The sequence below is a fragment of the Dendrobates tinctorius genome, unplaced genomic scaffold (assembly GCF_039654945.1).
Source record: "Dendrobates tinctorius isolate UK_male_01 unplaced genomic scaffold, ASM3965494v1 ptg000022l, whole genome shotgun sequence".
NCBI lineage: Eukaryota > Metazoa > Chordata > Amphibia > Anura > Dendrobatidae > Dendrobates > Dendrobates tinctorius.
Window position 1 is genome coordinate 36,211,631 of NW_027361690.1, and position 27,422 is coordinate 36,239,052.

Below are 27,422 nucleotides of genomic sequence, written 5' to 3' on the forward strand. Positions count from 1 at the left end.
ATGATTTTCTGCGGTAAGGCTAAATTCGCTTTCGGCTTCTCCTACTGCTTTTGCACTAAACTGGTTTCCGCCCGCTATCGGGGCGAGGGTGTATGCGGCGGAGGAGGAGCTAACTTGTTTTTGTATACTTAGTGTCAGCCTCCAGATGGCAGTAGCACACACCCACAGTCTCTGTGTCCCCCAATGAGCGTCTCGAAGAAAAGGATTTTACGGTGAGTACTCACAAAAATCCATGTTTCATTTCTGTCATGCCACTTGAATTAATTCCTGAAAGTCACCTGAAGGGTTAATAAACTACCTGACTGCGGTTTTCAATATGTCAGGGGGTGCTATTTTTAAAATGGTATCATTTTGGGGGGGTTTCCCAATAAATGGGGCTCCCAAAAATCACTTCAAACATGGATAGGTCTCTAAAAAATTTTTTTGTAAATTTCCTTGAAAAAAATGAAAAATTACAGCTACATTTTTAAACCTCCTAAAATGCTAACAAAAAAAGAACATTTTCCAAATGGTGCTGATGAAAAGCAGGCATGTGGGAAATGTTAATGTTTTTGTGTAGTATGACTGTCTGGATTAAAGAAATAATCTTTCAAAGTTTGAAAATTGCTAATTTTTTACCATTTTTTTTCTCAAATTTCTGATATTTTTTTTTATAAATGAACACAAAACATATCAACCTAAAGTTACCATTATCATAAAATATAATGTGTCACGAAAAAACAGACTCAAAATCATTGGGATTTGTTGAAGCATTCCAGAGCTATTACCACATAAATTGACACTGGTCAGATTTCAAAAATGTGGCTCCATCACTAAGGGGTTAAAGCTGCACTTTGTAACACTATAGTATCCAAACATGGAATATATGAAGTTGGAATTGCATTAAGGCTCTAGAAAATAAATTAAAATGAAGATTCTTAGCACATAAATTGGTCAATTCATGTGAGCCCAACAGCAAGGCAACCTTCTTTGCTGGGAACCTAACCTAATATGTTTCTTTATTTGGGCTAATAACCTACAATTATATGACTAGGTAGGATTGAACTGTTGCTGCTTTGCTTTTACTCTGTAGTCCGTTAATCTGAACAATCTCAGTTGCGTTGAGGACTGGTGATCATGGAGGCTATGTCATCTAACTCTGCACTCCATCCCTCTCCTTCATGGTCACATAGCTCTTACATAGCTTTGACATGGTCCCGCTAAGTTCAAACCATATGGATTGACATGCCATCACAGAATGCTGTTGTCATGCTGGGTTAAGTGTGGTCTGAATTTGGAATAAATCTCAAATAGTGTCCACAACCAAGCACCATCACAGTGAGCAAATACATGTAGAAACTATCTGCTCACCTTTTTCGTGACTTGCAAAGACTTGGCAGTTGGTACCAAGAATCTCAAATTTTTGACAGATTTAATATGCAGTCCTTCTGTTCCAAACAAGTCTCTTCTTTTTGCGGTCCTCAATAGTTGCTTCTTTACAGCAATTCGACTATAGAGATCTTCTCCTAGTCTCCTCTAGTCAGTTAATCTTAAGGTGTGTGTCTTACCGAGTTTTCACCTTAAGAGGGGCAAGCCCCCTACGTACGTAGCGCTCATCATCTTTAACATAGAGAAAGTAAGCATCAATATATATTACCAGATATTGCAGCATTACTCCTCCATCGGGGGACTCGACTGGTGAGGAGGAAATATCCAGCAGCACATCATCACAGAAGTTATGCGTCCATAAAATCTCCTGGAATGTCCCTGCTCACCAGTGAGAACCCACTTTGTTATATGCTGTTTACGATCAGATATCAGTTCAGTCATGCGCAGTACACTTTTTGTAAGTAATACTCATATAACATGTTTACGTTTGACGCCTGCATGATTAATTCTTGAGTTCGTAATCAGCTCATGTCATACAGGCACTGTATAGTTGTCTCCCACCGAAACCTCCATACTCTTATCAGGTCATGTAGCGGTCAACCCTTTCAGCTATCTGCTTGGCGCCTGCGTGGTTAATTCTTGAGCTTGTAATCAGCTTATGTCACGCAGGCGCTGTATAATTGTTTTTTTTTTCACCGAAACCCCCATGCTTTTATCAGGTCATGTAGCGGTCAACCACTTCAGCCATCTTAAACTGTGCTGAATTAAATGCAAAAAGGAATAATAAGACCCGTGATCACCTAATCTGGAATCTGGGCGCCTATCTTCTTCATGCACACACCATACATATCACATAGGTATCACAATCGGTCCTTGATCACGGGAATTATTTTCCACTTCTATAGGTCACCATCAGCACTTTTGGTTTCCAACAGAAGACTTTGTATGCCATGTAGCAATTCCATATGGATAGAAGCATTACTACAATGACAAGCACCAACACAGGGTGAATGATCCAATTTAACATCTTTTGAGTTGAAGGGGAATGACCCATGAAAATATCATACCAATGATGAGAAGTGGCATCAGCAATTACAGAACCTATTTTAACAATTTTTCCCGCTACTATAGTCGTACTAATTATATGCTGTTGTATAGTCCTATTTAGTATTTTAATCATTTCAGAACCTTCTTTAGATTTTTCTATGATATCCCGAAGTTTGGTCATATTCAGCTCCCAGTTGTTTATCTGCAGCACGGCAGGTTGCCATTGTATGGTTTCCCGCACCACTCGATCAGGAGTAAGAAGAAAAGTTTGATTTTCCCACTCTAAAGCTGAAACATTTTGCAGACATCCAACATAAGGAACTTTCATACCTGGGACCACAGGAACATGAAAACTCCAGGGATCGTATTATTAAACACGGTCCTCCATACCCACTCATTTCCTGTCATAAGCCAGGTCTGCATTGTTGCCTTTTGTTGCATTTGATAAATGGCTTGCATGGTACACATGGTCCAATTAAAAACGGCACTAATATTTGATCCTTTTTTCAAAGCAAAAGAATTCGTAGCATTTTGCATTTTTAACAAAAATGTATCTCTTTGTAGGGCCTGTTTCCAAGGGTACCATATTGTAGGCATCCACTTCCCCTGTACAGTTAAAACATCTTGTATATCTCTACCTGCATTACTCATATGATTTAGCTAATGTTTCTATATCAAAGGAATTCAAAGTTCCAGTAACCACTCCCACCCCTCCTAATAGTGTGTGTCATACCACGCTCTTCTTTGTCTAATAGGACAAAGAATGTTAGGCGGAAAAGTTACTATAGCAGTCACTACAGTTTTTTGTGATTGGATTCCAGTCGTTAAACAAGATGAGGGGATCTTCTTCATATGTTCCGAATCGCTTTTAAAGACGGTGCTTTGATATACCCTCAACCATCTACTCCAAGCCGAAGCCCGCAAATTTGGAGTCCCACAACATAGTCCAGAACCATTATACTCACCCATGACATTATCACACCGTGGCAATGTCTTCCCCACCAGGAATTCCACCTTTCTATCCGTAGCATTAGCACAAATTATTATTATCATAGTGTGGTTTAAAGGAAATATAAAAATTGTCTTATTCTCCCCTTTGTCTGTATAATTTATCCAGATAGAAACATTAAGCCTCCCATAACCAATATCTTTCTCTATTTTTTCTTCCCAACAAATTATTTCCTCTTCCGATTCAATAATCACTTGTCCTGTTCCGTTAGTCACGATAGTATCAGGCCAATAATAGTACGCCGCCTCTCGTTGATTCGGATCTTCCAATGGTGGTCCATACATCCAACTCTGATCTGTTTAATTCAAAGTTAAGTTTACTCGGAAGACTGGTTGTGAGAAGTTATAATTTACTCCCCACGTGCCACAGCTTTCTTTGGGTATTTCTTTGGGTAATGTTCTATTGTACGCATTCCAGTCCCCTGGTTTAGGATGAGGCCACACTTGTTCTGTGGTAAGTTGCGTTCCAGGTGTCCATCCTTCAACCTTGGCGATCTTTGCCTACAGCTATTACTTCAGCTGCTGAGAGCGGTCCCTGAGGACTCTGTACCCAAATTTTGGCTCCTACATTGGTCACATCTGATGATCCAAATCCTTTGTCTCCCCTTAGGGATAATTCCAAAGGAGCCTGTCCTTCTATTGCGTGACCCAAATTGACAGGGATTACTAACATTTGAGCCATTTTCTGTCCTTTAGGGATGACCAACGGCTCCTGTCCTACATTAAGCATGATTACTTCAATTTCCCCTTGATAATCAGCATCAATTGCTCCTCCCACCACTACTGCCCCTTTCACAGCAAAGCTAGAGCGGGTTGCCAACTGGCCATAGTGTCCTTTTGGCATCTGACACCCCAATCCCTTCGGTATAGGAACAGTCTTACCTGGCGGCACAATAGTCACCTCTATTGCGCTGAGATCCAATCCCGCAGACAGGGGAGTTGCTCTTTCAGGAATTTTAGCCTCTTGATTCATCTTCCACCAAGTGATTGTATGTACAATATGAGTTTCGTGTATGGTAAGATTGGGTGTCAGCATTCTCATCAATGGTGTCATGGAATCAGTTATAGGCCTATTGTTGATAATTTGTAAAGCCTCACTCAAATTTGTCTCTCCACTGGCCATATTCTCCTTCCTTTTTGTGTATCTTTTTCAGAGTGGACTTCAAGAGTCCATTCATCCTTTCCACCAACCCTGCAGCTTGGGGATAGTAGGGCATATGATATACCCATTGGACATTATGCTCATTAGCATAATCCTTTATCTGTTGACCAGTGAAGTGTGACCCATTGTCAGTCTGTATCTGCAGTGGAACACCATAGTATTGTGTGATAATCTCTAATGTACATAATGTGCTCCATTGTGTGGCTGCTTTGCAAAGGGAATCCTATCATAAGTCCTGAGTAGGTATCTACTGCTGTGCAGACATATTTACATCCCCTACTCTCAGTGAGTGGACCAATGAAATCCATCTGCCAAATTTGAGCTGGTAATTGTCCTCGAGCTATGTGTCCCATTACTGTGTGTGGAACTTCCCTTTTTTGTGAATGCTGGCATACTGGACACTGTGCAATGACTTGTTTTATTATGTCCATAGTTAGTGGAACACCTCTTTCTTGGGCCCACCTGTAAGTGGCTCTTTCTCCAAGGTGTCCACTCTTGTTGTGCGCCCAAACGGCTGTACCTTGCAGCCATTTTTCTTTTTCTTGATCAACTTCAGAAGTCTGTCTAATGGCGGCGGCTTTATCTGCTTCAGAATTGAACAAACGGTCAAGTGAGTCAGCAGGCATATGTGCATCAACATGAAAAACAGTAGTAGGGGTGACTTGAACCATTTCTTCTATAAATTCCCACACCTCCTTACCATGGATTAGCCAACCATATTTCTTCCATCCCATCATCCAAGTTGCAAGACCATTAGCCACAGACCATGAGTCTGTGAAAAGGTGACACTATTTCCCTTGTTCAAAACTCAATGCCAGAAAGATAGCATATAATTCTGCATATTGGCTACTTTTACCGTGACCTTCCATAACCAAATGTTTTTCCAGTTTCGGGTTATAAGCCACACTCTTCCATTGTCGCTTTCCATTGACATATCGAGCTGACCCATCAGTGAACCAAGCATGTTGCTGTTGTTGTTCTGTTAAATCTTCATAAGATGTTCCCCATTTTACAGGGGACTCTTCCAGGACAGTTGGTTTCACAGGGGATTTGATTTCTTCCCCTATTTCAGCTATTTTCTCATGGAGGGAGGCGATCCCGCCTTTTCCTTTCTTTGCTCTTTCAGAAATGTACCATTTCCATTTTATGATACTTTGTTCCTGTGCATGTCCTACCCTATTGGTTTTAGGGTTAGACAATACCCATTGCATTATAGGTATTGCTGGTCTTAATAAGACTTCGTGTCCTAAAGTTAGCTGTTCTGTTTCTACCAATGCCCAATAACAAGCTAGCAATTGTTGTTCAAATGGAGTATACTTTTCTCCAGCATCAGGGAGTTTTCGATTCCAAAATCCTAAGGGGACTCTTTTTTTCCCCCTTGTTTTTGCCATAATGACCAATTTGCATACATATTTTGTACTGATACATGCAATTCTACACTCCCCGCTGTCATTGGCCATAAATCTACAGCTTGCTGTATGGCCTCTTTTACCATTTCAAAGGCTGTTTGTTGTTCTTCCCCCCCCCCCAATGAAATTCATATTTCTTCCTCGTAACTTTATACAAAGGGGACAGCATCTGTCCTAAATGAGGTATATGCTGTCTCCAAAATCCAAATAGCCCAATATAAGATTGAGTCTCTTGCTTAGACTTGGGAGTAGGGAAATTAATAATCTTCTGTTTAGCTTTTGGTAAAATTTCCCTATGTCCTTTATTCCATTGGATTCCAAGAAATTTTACAACTTGAGCCGGTCCTTGGACCTTTGCTTCATTTATTTCCCATCCTTTGCTCCTCACATGCACCAAAAGTTTTTCCAATTGTGATTTCACTGCCTGCTCCTCATTTCCTTGTATCATATCATCAATATAATGTGAAATTTGCATATCTGAGGGCAAGGAGAACTGATCTAGATGTTCTGCCACCGTCCGGTGACAAATAGTAGGGCTATGAAGCCATCCTTGAGGCAATCTGGTCATGGTATACTGTCGACCTAACCAGGTAAAAGCAAATTGATCCTGCGCCTTTTCCTCTATTGGAATTGTAAAGAAGGCATTAGCCAAACCAATCACTGCATACCAAGTTCCATTATGACTCTGTATATTTTCTATTATAGTGATAGTATCTGGCACTGCAGCTGTTAATGGAGGGGTACATTTGTTCAATTCCCTGTAATCCACTGTCATACGCCAGGAGCCATCACTCTTTTTAACTGGCCAGACTGGATTATTCCATGCAGTAGTAGTGGTACGCATGACTCCTGCGTCCACCAGATTTTTAATTGTTTCAGTAATCTCTTTGTGTCCCCCTGGTATTCGATACTGTTTCATTGCCACCATTTTGGTAGCAGGAGGGATATGTACAGGGGGCATTTTTACTTTTCCTACCGTTACAGGTCTCATTTGTATTTATGCCCTTTTTACTCCAAAGGAGAATTTTCCAGCCGATAAATTTAAAGTCATTCCTTTTAAAACATCAATTCCCAATATATATTCCGGAATGGGTACTACTAAAACACGGTAATTTCTTATCGGTAGGTTTCCTATTTTCAAAGCAACTCGTGTTTGTACTCCGGTGATTACCTGTCCCCCTAGTCCGGCAATTTTAATTTTTGGACCTTTGAATTTCATGGGATTGCCATATATTAGGGTAGCCTCCGCCCCAGTATCAATCAAAGCAGGGACCCTCTGCACATTGCCCCCTTTCCAATGGATACTTAAATTTACGTATGGACGCTGATCAGCTTTTATCCATACGGGGGCTTGACTGGCTACCTATGGGATCTCTTCGTCTGAGTCCACATTCTTCCCGGTAGCTGCCTCATAGGCATTCCTACCCCATCCATCACTCACTCGAGTGGCTACTGCTGCAGCTAATTCTTCCCACGGATAAACATTTTTAAAGTCCTCCCAAGCCACTTTCTCAGGTGCTGTGGGGGTCTTACCCTGATCTTCAGCTTTACCTATTCTAGTAGTGCCTTTTTCAGCATCAACTTTCTTTGCCGACAGCACCTTTTTGTTTATACAACCTCCATAATTCACCTGTCTGTTTTCCATCTATAGATTCTTTGCTCACTCCAGCCTTTAAGAGTGCCTGAAACATCTCTCTCCTGGACACTCTATCCGTTTGATTTGTAGTATTTCCATCTTTTTTCCATTCAGGGTTATATGGTTTACTGTTATCTGGATGTTTTTGAGAGGAATTCTGAGAGGAGGCTAAACGATCCGTCGCCTTCCAATCACCCATATCCTGCAATTCTCTCATACGTGTAATTACTTGGCTCACTGGGTTCCCTGTCATAGCCACAGTTAACGTCAATATAATGGCTTTGTAAGCGGGAGGAGCAGTTTTCACTAACCTACTTCTCATACTAGCAGTCATTGGAAATTCCAAGTAATCATCATCTATATTGAGTACAGCCACTACACTTCGCATCGCTTCCTCCTTCAGTCTGTCAATTCCATCTCGCAAAGTATACCATGGTTTATCATTAGCTGGGATATCAGCTTCAGTAGGATATTTATCCATAATTGCTCGGGCCAAAATGATCACTAAATTCTGCATATTATCTTGTGCATTTTCTCTAAAATAATTCTTGAAATATCTTTGGATCACTGGATCCCGGGACAATGTGACAAATTTAGAAATATCCTGTGGATCTACATTTATTCCTATTCCTCCATAATCATGCATCCTGACCAACCAGGAGAGTTCTGATTCTCCCAACCGCTGTTTAAATTGCGTTAAAATGCTGTCTATTTCATTTTGGGTATAATCTTCCACAGAAACTCTAGTACGGGTATGGGGAACTGTCCGTTCCACCATAATAGGCTGCCCGTTCTCATCTACTTGGAGCTGGCCACCTGCATCACGGACCTGCTCTCGAATAATTTCATTTTCTGTCCGTTCCATCCATCTCTGAATTGGGTTGGCTTTTACCTTAGATCCTTTTGGGGGATCTAGAACGGGATCGGGTGGATCCTTCCAATCATCTGATGAGGAGGTATCCCATACATCTCCGTCCCACTTATCTGGGTCCCAATTTACAGATGCAGTGGCTATACTTTTACATACTTTTTCTTTATTGATTTTTCCTTTTCTCTTGCAATATTTATTTTGAGCAACTTTGATAGCAGCTTTCTCTGCCACACTCTGATAATGTTCCAACTTATCTTTGAGCAGACGGGTATTGCAATCCAGCACCACTTTCTGCCCTCCTAACTCTATAACTTTTTGTTCCAACTGGGAACATTTCTTCTGCATCTGTATATTCCGCTCATGCATCGCGCGATATGCACTGAGCAGAATCCAGGTTCGTCGCCCAAGCGACACTACATCACCCGCCTTGGCGGGGACACCCCTGAGTACATTAACAACATCAGTGGGTTCACTACTTTTAAGCTTACTAGACCACTGTTCCGCTAGTCCAGAACTGCTCAATTCATGTGCCAATATATTATACGGTGCCTCAGTCCAACCGGGCACATCCACAACATCCTCCAGCTTTTCCTTTCGTTTCTTAAACATTTTAGAGAGAAAAAAAAAAAAATCCTGCCGACTACGCCAATTTATGTCTTAGGCCTCTTTCACACTTGCTTTTTTTTGCAGCGCGTTTTTCCCGCAAAAAAACGCATTGAAAAACGCATACAAAAGCATACAACTGCTGCGTTTTTTTCAAGCATTTTTATGAGCATGCATGAAAAAAACGCAGCGTTTTTAAGCGTTTGTATGCGTTTTTAGTGCGTTTTTACCGCGTTTGTGTTTTTTTCCAACATTAGGTGGCCACTCACACTAACCCAAACCATGACTTTACTAACCCTAACCCTAACCCTTAACCAAACCATACTTAACCTTAACCCTAACCCTAACCCTGACCCTAACCCTTAACCAAACCATACTTAACCTTAACCCTAACCCTGACCCTAACCCTTAACCAAACCATACTTAACCCTAACCCTTAACCAAACCATACTTAACCTTAACCAAACCATACTTAACCTTAACCCTAACCCTAACCCTGACCCTAACCCTTAACCAAACCATACTTAACCTTAACCCTAACCCTGACCCTAACCCTTAACCAAACCATACTTAACCCTAACCCTAAACCCCTTAACTAACCCTAACTTTACCCAAACCCCTAAATTTCATTGTCTAAACTAATGGTAAAAAAAAAAACGCATGTGCAAAAAAACGCATACATAAGCATGCCAATGCGCACATATGCTCACCATAGACTTATAATGGGTGTCTTGCTGTAAAAAAACGCATTGCGCGCGCATGCGTTTTTTTGAGGCAAAACGGACGCACAAAAAATGCAACAAGTTGCATTTTGTGCGCCCGAGCGCATACCGCAAAAAAACGCATGCGCGGTAAAACGCGTACAAACGCATGTGTATGCGCACATAAGCGCATCCCATGCAAAGTATAGGAAAAAAAAACGCATGCGCTATTTAGCGCTAAATTACCGCGAAAAAAACGCAAATGTGAAACCAGCCTTACCGAGTTTTCACCTTAAGAGGGTACTAATATCCTAATTAGGCAAGAAGACTACTAGGTCTTTATATCGGTAAAACAATTTATAGTTTATTAATATAATAGTCCAATATATATGTATTATAGGCACATAAATTATAACAGCACTAGTCTAACATCACATCATCATCATCATCTATAACATAGAGAAAGTAAGCATCAATATATATTACCAGATATTGCAGCATTACTCCTCCATCGGGGGACTCGACTGGTGAGGAGGAAATATCCAGCAGCACATCACAGAAGTTATGCGTCCATAAAATCTCCTGGAATGTCCCTGCTCACCAGTGAGAACCCCCTTTGTTATATGCTGTTTACGATCAGATATCAGTTCAGTCATGCGCAGTACACTTTTTGTAAGTAATACTCATATAACATGTTTACGTTTGACGCCTGCATGATTAATTCTTGAGTTCGTAATCAGCTCATGTCATACAGGCACTGTATAGTTGTCTCCCACCGAAACCTTCATACTCTTATCAGGTCATGTAGCGGTCAACCCTTTCAGCTATCTGCTTGGCGCCTGCGTGGTTAATTCTTGAGCTTGTAATCAGCTCATGTCACGCAGGCGCTGTATAATTGTTTTTTTTTCACCGAAACCCCCATGCTTTTATCAGGTCATGTAGCGGTCAACCACTTCAGCCATCTTAAACTGTGCTGAATTAAATGCAAAAAGGAATAATAAGACCCGTGATCACCTAATCTGGACACCTATCTTCTTCATGCACACACCATACATATCACATAGGTATCACAGTGTGGCAGCTACAATATGTCTGTGCATCATTTATGAGAGATGTTATCTGAGATCCTGTGAATTTGCGGTTTCTGAGACTTGTCACGCTGATGAACTTATCCTTTGCAGCAGAGGTAATTCTTGGTCTTCTTTCCTGCGGTGGTCCCCATGATAGACCGTTTCTTCATTGCGATTGAGAGCACTTTGTGATACCTTCAAGGTTCTCGCAATTTTCCAGATTAACTGACCTTCATGTCTTAAAGTAATGATGGATTGTCATTTCTCTTTACTTAAGTGGTTCTAGCCACATTCTGGCTTGGTACACCGTTCCATACAGTGCTGAGCCCATATTCCACAACTGTTCTAACCCTGCTTCTGCAAAACCCACCTGATGGTCACAAACCGGTACTGAAGGTCAGTGATTTCACAAAAGAGCTCAAGGAGGCATACTTTAGTTTGAAACCATTCCAGGTGGCTACATGCTGTAGCTGCTTGTGAGAATGTTAAGGGTGTGTAAGCTGTCATCAGAGTAAAAGGGATACAGTCTTCAGTCTGAATCTGCAATACGTACACTCCAATAATAACAAGGAAAACCCTTGCATAGACTGGTGCATCCACAATTTTGACTGATATTGCTTTTGTATGTGTGTATATGTAATATAATATATCATTAACATAACATGTCTATTGATCCTGGAATTATCATAATTCCATGATTTTTCCTTCTTGGTGAGTGTTGAGGTGTAGATGCACGCCTCAACATTGAAATTGCAACTCCAAGAAGGAAAATCTTTGCATTATGGAAATCATAGGACCAATGATATGTTAATGATATGCAAATGATGAAAAAACAGACAACATTTTCAAAACATCTTGTTTTATTTAGTATGAAGTATGAGCGCCACATGCAGAAATACACACATGCCTTGGCATGTTCTCAACGAGGCTAAGAATGGTTGTCTGAGGAATGTTCTGCCACACTGGGTTGTTATTGTACTTGGAATTAACACAGCAGGGATCTGCCTACTGTGCATTATGCCACCCCACACCATAATTCCAAAAGTAGGACCAATGTCACGTTCTCTTGTGAAGGTGTTCCTCACTCCACCACTGTCAAATGCTATCAAGGTGCATAGTAAGACTGCAAAGGAGGCTGGAACGAAGGACTATCCTTTTCAGGATTTTGTCTTTGATGCAATAGTATCTGGCGATTTTGTCAGGTGACCACAAGGGCAATGCCATGAAGAGGCCTTCATGAGGTCCTGCTCTTAGGATTATGAAGTGTGGTGACATAATGTACGGTAACTGGACCCCTCTATTGTTAATTCCAGGTACACGAACAGGTGAGCATTACATTGATTTGGTCATAGAACTAGTCATAAGGCCATTTCTACAATGTGTCCCTGAAGCATATTGTTCATGCTACTGTGAGTAGCCTCTGTGGCCATTAATGTGCTACCATGCCGTGCTGCATCTCCGGACTTGTCTCCTATGAAGCACATCTGTAATGTCAGTTATTAGCAATTGCATTGGGAGCTGCCAGCAGCGAATCGTGATGATTTGCTGTCCAAGTGCATTCAGCGTGGCAATTCATTCCTCAGACAAGCATTGTTGATAGTGGCTGAGGCATGTAAGTGCGTGTAATTCTTCATGTGGTTCTCAAAATCGATACTGAATAATTTCAGATGTCTTGAAAATTTGGTTTCCATTTATTCATTATTTGCATATCATTAATACAGCTATCAATCCTGTGATTTCCATAACTTTTTCTTCTTGTAATGTTAATGTTGCGGAGTACAAATAAACACCAGCCTACTTGTGTTATTGCTTTTAAGGCAATGAATCCCATAATAAAACATAACTTTGCATTCTTTCTTTGTATACCTTGGAATTATTTCATGTCATTTCATGTATGAGTGTATTTAATACACTGTACAGTGTAATATATATATTATATACACACACTCTCATTTACACTAGCCTTTTTGTTCTTCAGATGTCAATGTAGCTTTCCAGCTCTCTGCACATAAGGTCTTACTTGATGATGACAACCTTCTTCCTCTGCTCAATTTAACCATTGACTACCATGGGAAGGAGCAGAAAGGTACGCTACTCACTATCTTTTTTTTTTTCCCTGGCTTTAATTGTTTAATATATATTTTTTTTAATAACCAATGGTTATTTATCATTGTTGGTTAAAACTGTCTAAAAGGATTGTATTCCTATTAAAGGGGTGGTCCGGGTCTTAGTTTTTTTGACACATTGTAGAAAAAAAAGGCAGGTACTTTTTAACAGAGGCAACTATCTGCTTCTTGTATCCAGTGCTGGAACAGAATGGTCATTGACTGCTCCTGCCGGCGATTCAGCTACTCCCTATCAACAGAGCAGATGTTTTTCTTCTGGGCTACTCTGTCGAAGGGGCGTGACTGCCAGCGTCATGCTGTTTGGGGAGCCAGCTGCCAATCTACATGACATTGGCAATCTTGTCGTGTCAACTGAGTACAGCAGAAAAGAAGCTGCCGCTCTGTTGGGGTGACTTCAGCAGAAGTAGCTGAATCGCCACCAGGAGCTCTCAGTGACCACTTTGTACCAGTGAAGAACACCGCCGAGCATAACAGTAATGTAGTTATTAACTATCAACCTGTTAGTGCTTAGGCACTTTATATATAATAAAAAGGTACCGAATATCCCCTTCAAATGTGTTCTCCGGTAATAGAAAAAAAAACTAAAGGAAATGTCATGATAGATTCCTAAATAATTTTAATTAGCAAATCACAAACTTTTTATCTAGGGCAAAAATCTTTGAAGAATTAATGACTTCCACCTTGTTTTACTGACAGAAATCTTTCCTAGAATTTTAGGACTGTGCCTGTGAGCATTTTCAGTAGCTCCACTGCCATGACCTGTAAACTGCCATACCATGTATTTTCTTAGATGTGTGCAGCAGTGTAAACATCTTACCTCAGCACCCTAGTTTTCCAGTATTAGATCAGATAGGTGGACAGCAGTGTGAGCAGCATCTTCTTACCTCAGTACTTCCGTGTCTCCAGTATTAAATCAGATAGGTGGATAGCAGTCTGAGCGGCCTCTTTTTACCTCAGCAATCCGGTGTCTGCAGTATTAGATCAGCTAGATGGGTGGATAGCAATGTGAGCAGTCTCTTCTTACCTCAGCAATCTGGTGTCTCCAGTATTCGATCAGATAGATGGACTGCAATGTAGGCAACATCTTCTTACCTCAGCACCCCAGTGTCTCCAGTATTAGATCAGATAGGTGTGAGCAGACTCTTCTTACCTCAGCACTCCGGTGTCTCCAGTATTAGACCATATAGGTGGATAGCACTAACAGCAATATGAGCGGCCTCCTCTTACCTTATCACCCGTTTTCTTCAGTATTACATCAAATAGACAGGTGGACAGCAGTGTAAACATCTTCTTACCTCAGCACCTCTGTCTCCAGCATTAGGTCAGATAGGTGGATAGCAGTGTGAGCAGCCTCTTCCTACCTCAGTGTGTCCAGTATTAGATCAAATAGGTGGACAGCAGTGTGAGTGACCTCTTCTTACCTCGGTACCTGTTGTGAATTCACTTTCTGGCCTACCTCTGGTTACTGGTGAAGGTAGTGGAGATGGTTATATTGACAGAGGGGTTGCGAGTTCTCTTTCCAGGCTCCCTCTGGTGGTTACATGAGGTAATGGAGCTGATCTAATTAACAAAGGCCTGCCACCTGATAATGAGGAGTACGACTGGACATTGGGAGTTTCTGACTGGATTTAAGACAGCCGACTCCCTCTATCCCTGTTGGTGATTTTTTTTTTCCCTGCCTTCTGAGGTCTTAGTTTCCAGGTCAGCCCCTGCATGCTCAAGCTAAGTGTTCTTTTGCTATTGTTCACATTTGATTTGGTTTTGTCTATTTCAGTTTTGTGTGGTCAGCCAGCCCCGGCTGGGGCTGTGCTGAATTTCCATCCTTATGTTACTGTTTGTGCCAGTTTGTTTTTATCCCTTATTAGATTGGCGTCTCTTCGCTCTGTTTTCAGAATATACCAGAGTGCTGATATAGTGGGCGAAGTCTAGCGACTTTAGTATTTTTTCTATCAGACGTGTTGGGTATATTTTGCAAAGTTTTTTGCATGATTGCAGACAGTGTCTTTCCTTTCCTGTCCTGTCTAGTTAGTTTGGGCCCGATCGTTTGCTCAGCCTATTTTTCTACCTGCGTTTTGTGTTTTCATCTTGTCTCACCGACAATATATGTTTGGGGGCTATCTATTCCTTTGGGGGGTCTGCTCGGGGGCAGTTTAGATTTCCCCTTTCTTGCTTTAGGCTTGTTTAGTTCTCTGGCTGTGTCGAGGCGTCTAGAATCATCGTAGGCACGCTCCAAGGCTACTGCTAGTTGTGTGGATAGGATTAGGGGTCTGCAATCTGCTAAGTTACCAACCTCTCTGGTTTTCTATGGCTTAACTTGGTCTTGCTTTCCTCCTCGGTGAACCAATCATAACAGGTACCCCCGTGTCTCCAGTTTTAGATCAGATAGATTGGTTGACAGCAATGTAAACAACATCTTATTACTTCAGCACCCCGATGTCTCCAGTATTGGGTCAGATAGATGGGTGGATAGCAATGTGAGCAGCATCTTCTTACCTCAGCACTCTGGTGTCTCCAGTATTAAAACAGATAGATAGGTAGACAGCAGTGTGAGCGGCGTCTTCTTACCTCTCCACCTCGGTGTCTCCAGTATTAGATTATATAGATGGGTGGATAGCAATGTGAGCAGCCTCTTCTTACCACAGCACTCCGGTGTCTCCAGTATTAGATCATATAGGTGGACTGCAGTGTGAGCAAACTCTGCTTGCCTCGGCACCCTTATTTCTCCAGTTTTAGATCATATAGGTGGACAGCAGTGTGAGCAACCTTTTCTTACCTCAGCAATCCTGGTAATTGTGAGTATTAGATGAGAAAGAAAGGATTGACCGCATCATTGAGCAACATCTTTTCAACTTAGCAGCTCTGGAGTCTTCAGCATTGGATCTGACTTGCTAATTAAAAGCATTTAGGAATTTATTTATAATATTTCCTTTTAGTTATTTTTTTCTATTTTCAGAGAACCATTTAAAAACATTGACTACAGGCACAGTAGAAGCACGATAAACCATATTGATGTAAAAGTCTTTTCAGAGGGTGTGTCTTATGAGATACAGGTGATTAAATACATCCTTTTTTAACGATTTAACTATCACATTTATCCCATTTTTGTGTATTCACAGACTTGACTCAGCCAAGGGATGGTCCGTCACGTGAAACATCTCCAAGGGAGGCTCCTACTTCTGGTTGGGCAGCTCTCGGACTGTCCTATAAAGTTCAGTGGCCATTGCACATTCTCTTCACTCCAGCTATCTTAGAAAAGTGAGTTTAGTCCAGAAGTTAAACTCCACATTACTTAGCTTGGAAATTTATAATTGCAATTTTCAAATGTTTTTAATGAGAAAAGAAAAAGCGCATACAGATTTATGAATGTAATCCAAAAACATCCGAACGGAAGTCTCCACAGAAACCAATACAATCGAGGCCATAAAATGTAACCCAACCCAATAAAGGGATAGAGACAGGGGTGGGATTCAGCCGGTTCTCCCCGGTTCGGTGGAACCGGTTGTTAAAAAAGCGCCAGTTCCCCGAACCGGGGAGATCCAGAGCCGCGATCCGGTACTTTGATGTTGCAGGAGCCAGAGCAGAGGAGGACTCTTGCTCTGCTTCCTAGCCCTGCCCGCCGGATACCGCGCACTGATACATGCTCTGTCTGACTACTGGGACTGAGCACAGCACACCCCGGCGGCCCCCGCGCACTGATTCCTGCGGCAGTGCAGTGCGGCTATTGGCGGGTAACTGTAGCTGGAGGAGTCACCGCGCGCCGCTGCCCAATGTGAGCTGAGTTACTTCAGACGTGTCGCAGCCTGTCACTGTGCACTGTACTCCAACGCCAGGTCAGTATGTCACTGTGCTGCCTATTGGGGACCTGTGCTGCCTATTGGGGACCTGTGCCTGCCTATTGGGGACCTGTGCCTGCCTATTGGGGACCTGTGCCTGCCTATTGGGGACCTGTGCCTGCCTATTGGGGACCTGTGCCTGCCTATTGGGGACCTGTGCTGCCTATTGGGGACCTGTGCTGCCTATTGGGGACCTGTGCCTGCCTATAGGGAACAATGCTGCCTGTTGGGGACCTGTGCCTGCCTATTGGGAACAATGCTGCCTATAGGGAACAATGCTGCCCATTGGGGACCTGTGCCTGCCTATAGGGAACATTGCTGCCTATTGTGGATCTGTGCTGTCTATTGGGGACCTGTGCTGCCTATTGGGGACATTTACCTGCCTATAGTATGGGATGTGACATCACCGCACAGTATACAGTATTATAGGATAAAATAAGATGATACAGGATAAAGGTGTGTGTAAATGGGTGTGACTTAAAATGGGTGTGGCTTAATAATGGGTGTGGTTTTCCTACACACACACAGAACCTGTTGTTAAAAATTTGAATCCCACCCCTGGATAGAGACTCCAAATTCGATATGATTCCTACACAAAACTTGATGTGCTCATTGTAAATTCAAAAACTATATAACTGCGCTAACAAAATCACAACCACTTCACATTTATTTAAAGAGGACCTTTTCATCACTTTTAACATTTTAAACTGGCTATATCCTTAGTTTGGGGATGAAGAGCTGATTAACACATTTTTCCCATTTTGTAATAGATCTCATCATTCCTGAGATAGGTGCTTATAAAGTTTTTATCTACATTGTTCCTTCAGCCACATGGGCAGTAAAAGACCCTTCTCCGCATCATAACATAAAGCTAAATAGTATAAGTGATAAAAGTATGTAGAATAAACAGTATTGAAACCACAGTGGGGATAAAATAATATGACGATGACTAGACCAAATCAGCGGGAATATAGGTGTCAACAAGATTTAAACATTCATCTCAGAACAGGGATTTATAACTGTAGGTGAGAGCCAGTAACCAACCACTCATGCGTTTCGCTTGAAAGGCTTCATCCAGCGGTCTTTTTACTCTTACTGTATGTTGCCTTATTTATTATGAGTATTTTACACTATTTACTGTATCAATAAAATTCATCGAGCAAAGGTAGACCTGGACACAGGGAGACCTTCTCGTAGACCCTCTGGGATGATGAACAGAGAATCTGAGCCGCGAAAAGGTTCAGTCTTGAACAGAAAAGCACGGAGGGCTCTCAGAAGGTCCAGTCTGTTCAAGACCGCTCTCAGAGAGAGTGAGACGAACAAAAAAGATGTAAGTACGATTTCCGTAAAAGAGGAAAACCAGTTTAGGAAGAAAGGATGGAATTGGACCTTGGACCCTCTTGTCCTGGTGAAAACCAAGGTAGGGAGAGTGTCAGGAAACGCTGCTAGCTCTGGAACCCGACTGATTGAGGAGACAGGGACCAAGTGAACGACCTTCCTGGAGACTAACACGAAAGGTCCAAATAGAGATTCTTGTAGGACCTTAAGCACTAGATCAATATCCCAGGGGGGGTCAGTAGTTGGAAAAAGGGGTGAGCGACTCCTTGATGAATATCTTAAGCTGTCGGCAAACAGCCAGATTCCCTTTAGAAGGAATAGAAAAGGCAAAAACTTGTCTACTAATAGAAGAAAGCGACAGTCCGGAATTCAGATCCAGCTGCAGAAAGGACAAAAAGGATGTGAAGTGAACAAAACCATCGGAGCCACCCGATGAATTTCACACCAGCGAGAAAAAAGAAAAAAACAAAAAAAACTAAAAGGTAGATACGGGGCTGAGAGCAGCCCATGTCCACCTCCTACTGACACTAAGCTAAAACTGAATAGCCTCCTGCCGGTTGGTGAGTATATACTGCTGGGGAGGAGCTAACTTTTTTGCATAGTGTCAACCTCCTAGTGGCAGCAGCACACACCCATGGTTTCCTGTGTCCCCCAATGAAGCAAGAGAGAAATACATGCAGCTGCACGCTCCGCTCCCAAGTGTCGGCGGCAGTGCCGAGTATTAAGATGCGAGACTTCCGAGTTTCTAGCACGTGTGATCCTGGCCTTATAGAGGACAGTGTTGTAAACTTCTCATGATAGTACACTATGACCTAAGATAATTTGACATCATATATTACCTAATATAAAAAAAAATTCCTCTGTGACTACAAATTTCCAGATGAACGTCCGATTCTCCTTTAAGTTCTGACCTTTTCGAAGAGACTTTCCAATGATTTCTGGTTTTCGACCTTTTCTTCCTAGGTACAATGTCGTCTTCAAGTACTTACTTAGCGTCCGGCACGTGCAGTCAGAGCTGCAGCACTGTTGGGCTCTACAGATGCAGAGGAAACATTTGGAATCTAATAAGACTGATGCCATTAAGTGGCGACTTCGGAATCACATGGCATTTCTGGTGGACAATCTTCAGTATTACTTGCAGGTGAGAAAGTAGGTAAATAATAGAAAACGTTAATGTGTAGTAGTGACGTGTTTTTTTTACTAATGCTTTTGGAAGTCACATTGCAGCCCATAATAAGCTGCAGGTAGGTAAATCTCCACATATTATGTTTCCCGTTAATGCAGGTAGATGTTTTAGAATCCCAGTTCTCACAGCTCTTGGAACAGATTAACTCTACACGGGATTTTGAGAGCATTCGCCTGGCTCACGATCACTTCCTCAGCAATCTCCTGGCCCAGTCCTTCATTTTATTAAAGCCGGTAGGTATAGCATGCACTTTTACAGCTAATAAAATCTTTTATTGCTCACAGAATTTATTGAAAATATGAATTTTGCAGGTTTTCCATTGTCTAAATGAAATCTTAGATTTATGTCACAGCTTCTGCTCTCTAGTCAGCCAAAACCTGGGTCCTTTAGACGAACGTGGCACTGGGCAGCTGGACATCCTAGTTAAGGTAAGAGATGTGTATTTTATTATAAAGTCCTTCGTATGCACAGTCTTCTGAAAACATCTTTGCTTTTTATTATAGGGTTTTAGCTGCCAATCCTCACTACTATTCAAGATCCTTTCGAGTGTCCGCAACCATCAGATCAATCCTGACCTGGCACAGCTGCTTTTGCGATTAGATTATAATAAATATTATACACAAGCTGGGGGCACATTGGGCAGGTAAGAAAATATGACTCTTAGAAAAGACTAACTGACTTCCAGACCTGATATCCTGTATGAGAGGTGACCTCAGGTTTCGCTTAAAATGTCTCTTCAGGCACACAATTTAACAAGGGGCATGGAAAGATCCATCTGCACATGATGTGCAAAAATAGAGAAAAAGATTCTCAATCTCTGCTAATGTTGTTTTCCAGGACGTCCCTCCTGAAAGCACCACCAGGAGGTTGTCCTTCTTATCCTTGATAGGGACAGGAACACAGAAGAGGTTAAATAGCTCCTCTCCACTAACACCCTTCAGTGTTTTTCCTGTCCCTATCAGGGACAGACGCAGAGGTGCGTGGAGTACCTGTTAGGTCGGCGTGCAAGCGTTGGGACCCGGTGGAGCAGGAGCTCCCGGGAGAAGCGGTGCCCTCTCCAGAGGGTTCTCGGCGGAGGAGGCAGAACCGATCCCCTCCACAGCAGCGCTGATATCGCTGGAGGTCCCTCAGCGTGGGGTCGAGCTGGCTGCTCCCCATCTGGCCGCATCCCCCTCAGAAGACTCTGCGCCGCAGCAGCTGCTGCTCCAGGCCTCATGCCCTGGATTTCCGGCGCACCGCGTCAGAGGGGCGCGCCAGTGAAGACTTCCAGGGGCGGCGCCTAGCGTGACACGGTCCCGGGCAACAAGGATCCCACCGAGGCCGGCGTCGTAAGGATTCCGGCGCCCCTTGCATGGAGGGGCAACGGGAAAGGCGGTGATTCAGACAGATCGGCGCAGCAGGGCAGCCACGTCATAAGCAGCAGCTGGGCTCGGAAGGAGGACAAATCAAATGTCTTGAAGCCAGGTAAGGCGACTACTTAAAGACACACTGACGGACAGCACAGAGACTCGGTAAAGATGGAAAGTGGTAGCCATCCAGCTGTCCAATCCCTAGAGCCAGCTCCGGACCATGTGAGTAAAAGGGGGTTAGTAGGGTCCCTTACAGGTCTCCATACACAGACAGACAGGACCTTCTTTCCTATATATATTTTGCAGGCCATGGAAGCACCTAAGCAATCCACCTCGGTCACCATGAAGAAACCTAATAAATGCCCCTATGCTCAGCCAGGTTCCTGTCAGGACATACAAAAAAAAAAAACTATGTGAGGACTGCATATCGGGACTCCTCAAACAGGAGCAGTCCTCTCTCCTGGACCATATAAAATCTATGATCCGAGAAGAGGTGGTGCAGTCCACAGTCACAGCGCTTGTATCTTCACAGTCCCCGCGTCCTAAGAGACCCAGATGGGAACTGGAACAGAGTTCAGAGGAAGGAGAGGTGTCAGACTACTCCGATCCGCACTCCGGCGAATGTTCCTCGGCAGCTCGTCCAGAAGAAAGGAAGAGATACCTTTTTTTCCTTGGAAGACACTGACACACTCCTACAGGCGGTCAGAAATACAATGAATGTAGAAGATTCTACAGAACCACGAACAACCCAAGATAAGATGTTCAGAGGGCTAAGAGCCCACAGAAATAGCGTTTCCTGTTAATAAACATATAACTGCCATGATGTTGGAGGAGTGGCAAGAATCGGGGAAGAAACTGATAGTCCCAAAGGACTTCAGGTACCTACTTCCTTTTGATCCAGAAGAGACAAAAGTGTGGGAGACAGTTCCGAAGATCGACATACCCGTAGCCAGGGTGTCGAAGAAAACTGCTATCCCCTTCGAGGATTCATCCGGTCTGAAAGATCAGATGGATAAGCGATCAGAGGACCTCCTCAAGAAAGCCTGGGAAGCATCGGCAGCCGTTATGAAGGCTAACATAGCAGCCACCTCGGTAGCCAGATCAACGAGCTTATGGGTGAATGAGCTAGTAGACCTAAAATCACAATCTCTCCTGAGAATAGCTACTGACTTCATGGCGGACGCCTCAGTGGAATCAGTCCGCTTTGCCGCAAGAAATAATGTCCTGTCTAACGCAGCGCGACGAGCGCTGTGACTGAGATCTTGGACAGGAGACACAGTCAAAAAACAAACTATGCTCAATTCCATTCTCAGGACTCCACGTCTTCGGGCCCGTATTGGACGAACTACTCGAAAAGGCTTCCGTCAAGATGAAGGGCTTTCCAGAGGAAAAGCCTAAAAGAATGCCTTTTTTTTTTTTTTGGAAGACCCGCTCCCATCCCAGGCAGGACTATAAGGGGAAGGGAAAGTCTGGCAGATGGAGCTACCCAAAAGGGGGAAGAGGGAGACGTTCCCCTCAAGAGCAGAGAGCAAGACCTAACAGAGAATGACACCAGGAAGATAGGAGGGAGACTCCGCTACTTCCAAAACAACTGGCAGGACATTACCCAAAACCAGTGGATTCGGAATACGGTCGCAGAAGGTTACAAAATAGAGTTCACCGAGCGACCGCCCTGGAGATACTGCGTAACCCTAACCCAGTCTCAGGTGACCCACCAAAGACTGTTAGAGGACGTAGGAGACCTAATAGAGATAGGGGTCATAACTCTGGTTCCCCATGCTCAGAGATTTCAGGGTCACTAAACATTATTCTCCATAAAAAAACGAGGAGGAGAATACCGAACCATAATAAATCTCAAACCACTAAATCGGTGGGTGACCTACAAGAGATTCAAGATGGAATCTCTGAAAGCAGACATACCATTAATAAAGGACTGGATCATGAGCACCCTAGATTTAAAGAGTGCCTACTACCACGTGCCCATCCACATATCGCACCAGAAATTCCTCAGGTTCGCGATAAAAGATCACGGGAGGATACAACACTACCAGTTCCATTGCTTACCATTCGGACTCGCCTCTGCACCCCGGGTCTTCACAAAACTTATAGCAGAGATCATGGCCCATCTAAGGGAAAGAAATACCCTCATCATACCATACTTAGTTGACCTGCTGCTAGTGGCAGACTCTCCACAACAGATGGAGCAGGACCTTACATCCACCGTATCAATCCTACAGAGCCTAGGATGGGTAATAAACTGGAAGAAGTAAAGTCTAAAGCCAAAAAGAGAGAAAGTGTTTCTCGGAGTCATACTAAACTCGGGAAAAGAATGTTCCTTCCTTCCCCTGCACAAACAGCAGGCAATCAGACAAGAGGTCCAGAGATGCAAGTACGTCTCCATAAGGAAGGCCATGACAGTCCTGGGTCTCATGACTTCATGCATATCCAGTGTACAGTGGAGCCAATTTCATCCAAGGATCTTGCAAAAAGAAGTCTTGGCGACGTGGGACGGAAGAGAAGCATCACTGGACACAAACATGACTCTCCAAGGAAGGAAAGCAGTCCCTATCCTGGTGGACGAACACACACAACCTCGGAAAAGGAAGACCCTGGAGACTGTTGCCATGTACAAACATCACTACCGACGCCAGTCTCAGAGGTTGGGGGGCTGATATGGAAGGTCGATACCTCCAAGGGACATGGGGCCCATCAATAAGCAACCGGTCCTCGAATTACAGAGAACTCAGAGCGGACTGGGAGGCACTAAAGATGTGCCAAGAAGAACTGAGGGGTCAGAAGGTCAAGATCTCGGACAACTCAACTACAGTTGCCTTCCTTCAACATCAAGGAGTCCCCAGCCACCGTCACCTACAGGACCTAGCACATAAAATCTTTTACTGGGCAGAACAGAAGATATCAATTATGGCAGTCCACCGGAAGGGATCCAGAAATCAGGTAGCAGACTTCCTGAGCAGAGAGAAGGTCAAACCTTCAGAATGGTCACTAAGCGAGGAAGTCTTCAGACAGCTATCCCAACACTGGGGGACACCAGAGATCGATTTATTCGCCACAAAGAAAAATTCAAAAGCAAAGAAATTCTTTTCTCTCAACCCGGCTGACAACCCAACAGAAGTAGACTCTTTGGCTCAGGAATGGAACATGGAGCTCGCTTACGCCTTCCCGCCACTCCCTCTTATACCAAGGGTCTTAAGAAAGATCCAGGAAAGCAGAGCATCAGTAAAGCCCAAAAGAAGCTAGTTCTCCCTACTAAAATGGATGGCACGGGAAGATCCGATACTACTACCAGCGAGACGGGACCTTTTAACTCAAGGACCCCTAGTACATCAGAGACCAGAAATGCTACAGCTATCGGCCTGGATCCTGAGGCGGAGATCCTAAAATCAAAGGGACTCTGATCCAGTAATATCTACTATGCAGAATAGTAGGAAGCCAGTAACCTCAGTCATATAACGGAAAATCTGGAAAACATTCTGTTCTCAATGTAAAGTGCCAGTATCAGTCACCCAGGGTCCAAATATTCCTCATATTCTCGACTTTCTCCAGGTGGGCTTTGACAGAGGACTACACTGTGTTCCAAATTATTATGCAAATTATATTTTTCTCTGATTTTCCTAAATAGTCGGTACAAATGACAGTCAGTCTAATAAAAGTCATCACCGGTTAGAGTATACATCAAATTTTGTTGAAGAAACCTCCCAATAATAACAGTATAATCTCCAAAATGAATAAAAACTCAAATTGCACTGTTCCAAATTATTAGGCACAGTAGAATTTCTAAACATTTGATATGTTTTAAAGAACTGAAAATGCTAATTTGTGGAATTTGCAGTATTATAAGGTCACATTCACTGAACAAAGGATATTTTGGAGTTAAATAGCTTAACAGGCCAAGTTACACGTTAACATAGGAACCCTTCTTTGATGTCACCTTCACAATTCTTGCATCCATTGAAATTGTGAGTTTTTGGAGAGTTTCTGCTTGTATTTCTTTGCATGAAGTCAGAATAGCCTCCCAGAGTTGCTGTTTTGATGTGAACTGCTTCCCACCCTCATAGATCTTTTGCTTTATGATACTCCAAAGGTTCTCTATAGGGTTGAGGTCAGGGGAAGATGGTGGCCACACCATGAGTTTATCTCCTTTTTATGCCCATAGCAGCCAATGACTCAGAGCTATTATTTGCAGAATGAGATGGTGCATTGTCATGCATGAAGATGATTTTGCTCCTGAAGGCACGTTTCAGCTTTTTATACCATGGAAGACAGCTGTCAGTCAGAAACTCTATATACTTTGCAGAGGTCATTTTCACACCTTCAGGGCCCTACCAGCTGTTTCCCCATGATTACGGCCCAAAACATGACTCCTCCACCTCCTTGCTGATGTCGCAGCCTTGTTGGGACATAGTGGCCATCCACCAACCATCCACTACTCCATCCATCTGGACCATCCAGGGTTGCTCGACACATCAGTAAACAAGACTGTTTGAAAATTAGTCTTCATGTATGTCTGGGCCCACTTCAACCATTTCTGCTTGTGAACACTGTTTAGGGGTGGCCGAATAGTAGATTTATGCACCACAGCAAGCCTTTGAAGGATCCTACACCTTGAGGTTCGAGGGACTCCAGAGGCACCAGCAGCTTTAAATATCTGTTTGCTGGTTTGTAATGGCTTTTTAGCAGCCACTCTCTTAATCCAATGAACTTGCCTGGCAGAAACCTTCCTCATTCTGCCTTTATCAGCACAAACATGTCTGTGCTCAGAATCAACCGCAAATCTCTTAACAGTACAATGATCACGTTTAAGTTTTTGGGAAATATCTAATGTTTTCATCTCTTGACCAAGGCATTGCACTATTTGATGCTTTTCAGCAGCAGAGAGATCCTTTTTATTTCCTAAATTCTTTGAAACCTGTGCCCTGCTTAATAATGTGGAACATCATTCTTAAGTAGCTTTCCTTTAATTGAGCTCACCTGGTAAACTAATTATCACAGGCATTTGAGATTGATTTCAGTGATCCAAAGAGCCCTGATACACAATACCATCTATGAGTTTATTTGATAAACAAAAAATTACATCTTTATGACACTTAAATCCAATTTGCATAATAATTTGGAACACAGTGTAAAGCCTAGTACACTGAAAGTACAAGTGTCAGCCTTAAGGGCATGTCACACTAAGAGATATCGCTAGCAATATCGCTATAACTTGTGACGTTATAGCGATATTGCTAGCGATATCGCTGTGTGTGATACTTACCTACAACCCGCTCCCCCGCTGGTTATCGCTGATCGCGCGAGAACATCCTGGACTGTTTCTCGTCGTCAGCTTCCTGTGGTGCTTCCTGCTGACGACGAGCGACGCGTGGAGCCAGGCGGGAGGACGCAGGATCGCCTGGTGTGACAGGTAAGTAGCGACCCCCGTCCCCAGCGATGTCGCTAGTGAGATCTGCCTGTGTGGCAGCTCACTAGCGACCACTTAGCGATGCACCAGCGATCCTGACCGCGTCATATCGCTAAGTGTGACAGTACCTTTAGGTTCATACTTTGACTTTCCCCTAGCCAATCATCCCTGGGTAATGAGGTTCATAAAAGCTGTGCTACGCAAGAATCCATATGAACCACTAGAGCAGGCCCTCTTAAGATCAGTGATATTCAAAACCCTCTTCCTAGTAGCAATAACTACTGCTAGATGCATAGGGGAAATTCAAGCCCTGTCTATAGAGATAGAGCATCCATATTTAAAGATCCAGGAAGACTGCATCGTCTTAAAATTAAATCCGACCTTTCTTCCCAAGGTGGTTACAGATTTCCACCGGAGTCAAGAAATAGTACTACCTGCTTTGTGCCAGAATTACAACAACGAGAAAGTGGTTGATATCTTTTAATGGCTAACTGAAAAGATGGTAACACATTGCAAGCTTTCGAGACTACTCTGGTCTCTTCATCAGGCTAGACTAATACAACATCTGAAGAATCGCATATTTAAACACAAAACAGCACAGAAATAACGGCAATAGATAAGACAAGTGATGTGAAGCAGAATTGTCATTATGTCAATTGTTATTCTGCTTCACATCACTTGTCTTATCTATTGCGTTATTTCTGTGCGGTTTTGTGTTTAAATATGCGATTCTTCAGATGTTGTATTAGTCCAGCCTGATGAAGAGACCTGAGTAGTCTTGAAAGCTTGCAATTTGTTACCTTTTAATGGCTAACTGAAAAGATGGTATCAACCACTGAGGACTCTCAATTCTAAATATTCTTCTATCTACTGGCTAACACGGTACAAAGATATATATCTTTCCTGTAACAACGAGAAACAACGCGCTCTCCACCTCTTGTACGTTAAAAGACTGGAGAGTAGACTCTAACCTCTTTATCCAAATGGCAGGCAAAAACAGAGGGAAGAAGGCATCGAAAGCTACCCTGGCTAGATGGTTCAAGTCAAGTATCAGTGCAGCATATGTGTCGGCGGCTGAGACTCCGCCAGAAAACCTTAGGGCCCATTCTCTAAGAGCCATTTCCGCCTCATGGGCAGAGAGCACGGGAGCATCCATGGACCGGATATGCAAGGCCGCAACCTGGTCTAAATTTAATACCTCTTGTAAACATTATAAATTAAATGTTACAGCAAATCATCAAACAGCCTTTGGGAGGAAAGACCTCCAGGCTGTAATCCCGCCCTAGTTGGAGTAAT

At 43.1% G+C, this 27,422-nt stretch overlaps 1 protein-coding gene across 1 annotated transcript in view; it reads left to right on the forward strand.

Moving 5' to 3' along the window:
* The window catches only part of TUBGCP4 (tubulin gamma complex component 4), a 78,936-nt gene that overhangs the window by 44,337 nt on the left and 7,177 nt on the right, over window positions 1-27,422 (forward strand). The window contains exons 12-17 of the mRNA XM_073568581.1: window positions 12,854-12,961; window positions 16,118-16,256; window positions 19,136-19,313; window positions 19,457-19,591; window positions 19,670-19,786; window positions 19,862-20,001. Of these exons, the coding sequence (XP_073424682.1) occupies window positions 12,854-12,961; window positions 16,118-16,256; window positions 19,136-19,313; window positions 19,457-19,591; window positions 19,670-19,786; window positions 19,862-20,001 (817 nt within the window). The remainder of the gene's footprint in view (window positions 1-12,853; window positions 12,962-16,117; window positions 16,257-19,135; window positions 19,314-19,456; window positions 19,592-19,669; window positions 19,787-19,861; window positions 20,002-27,422) is intronic.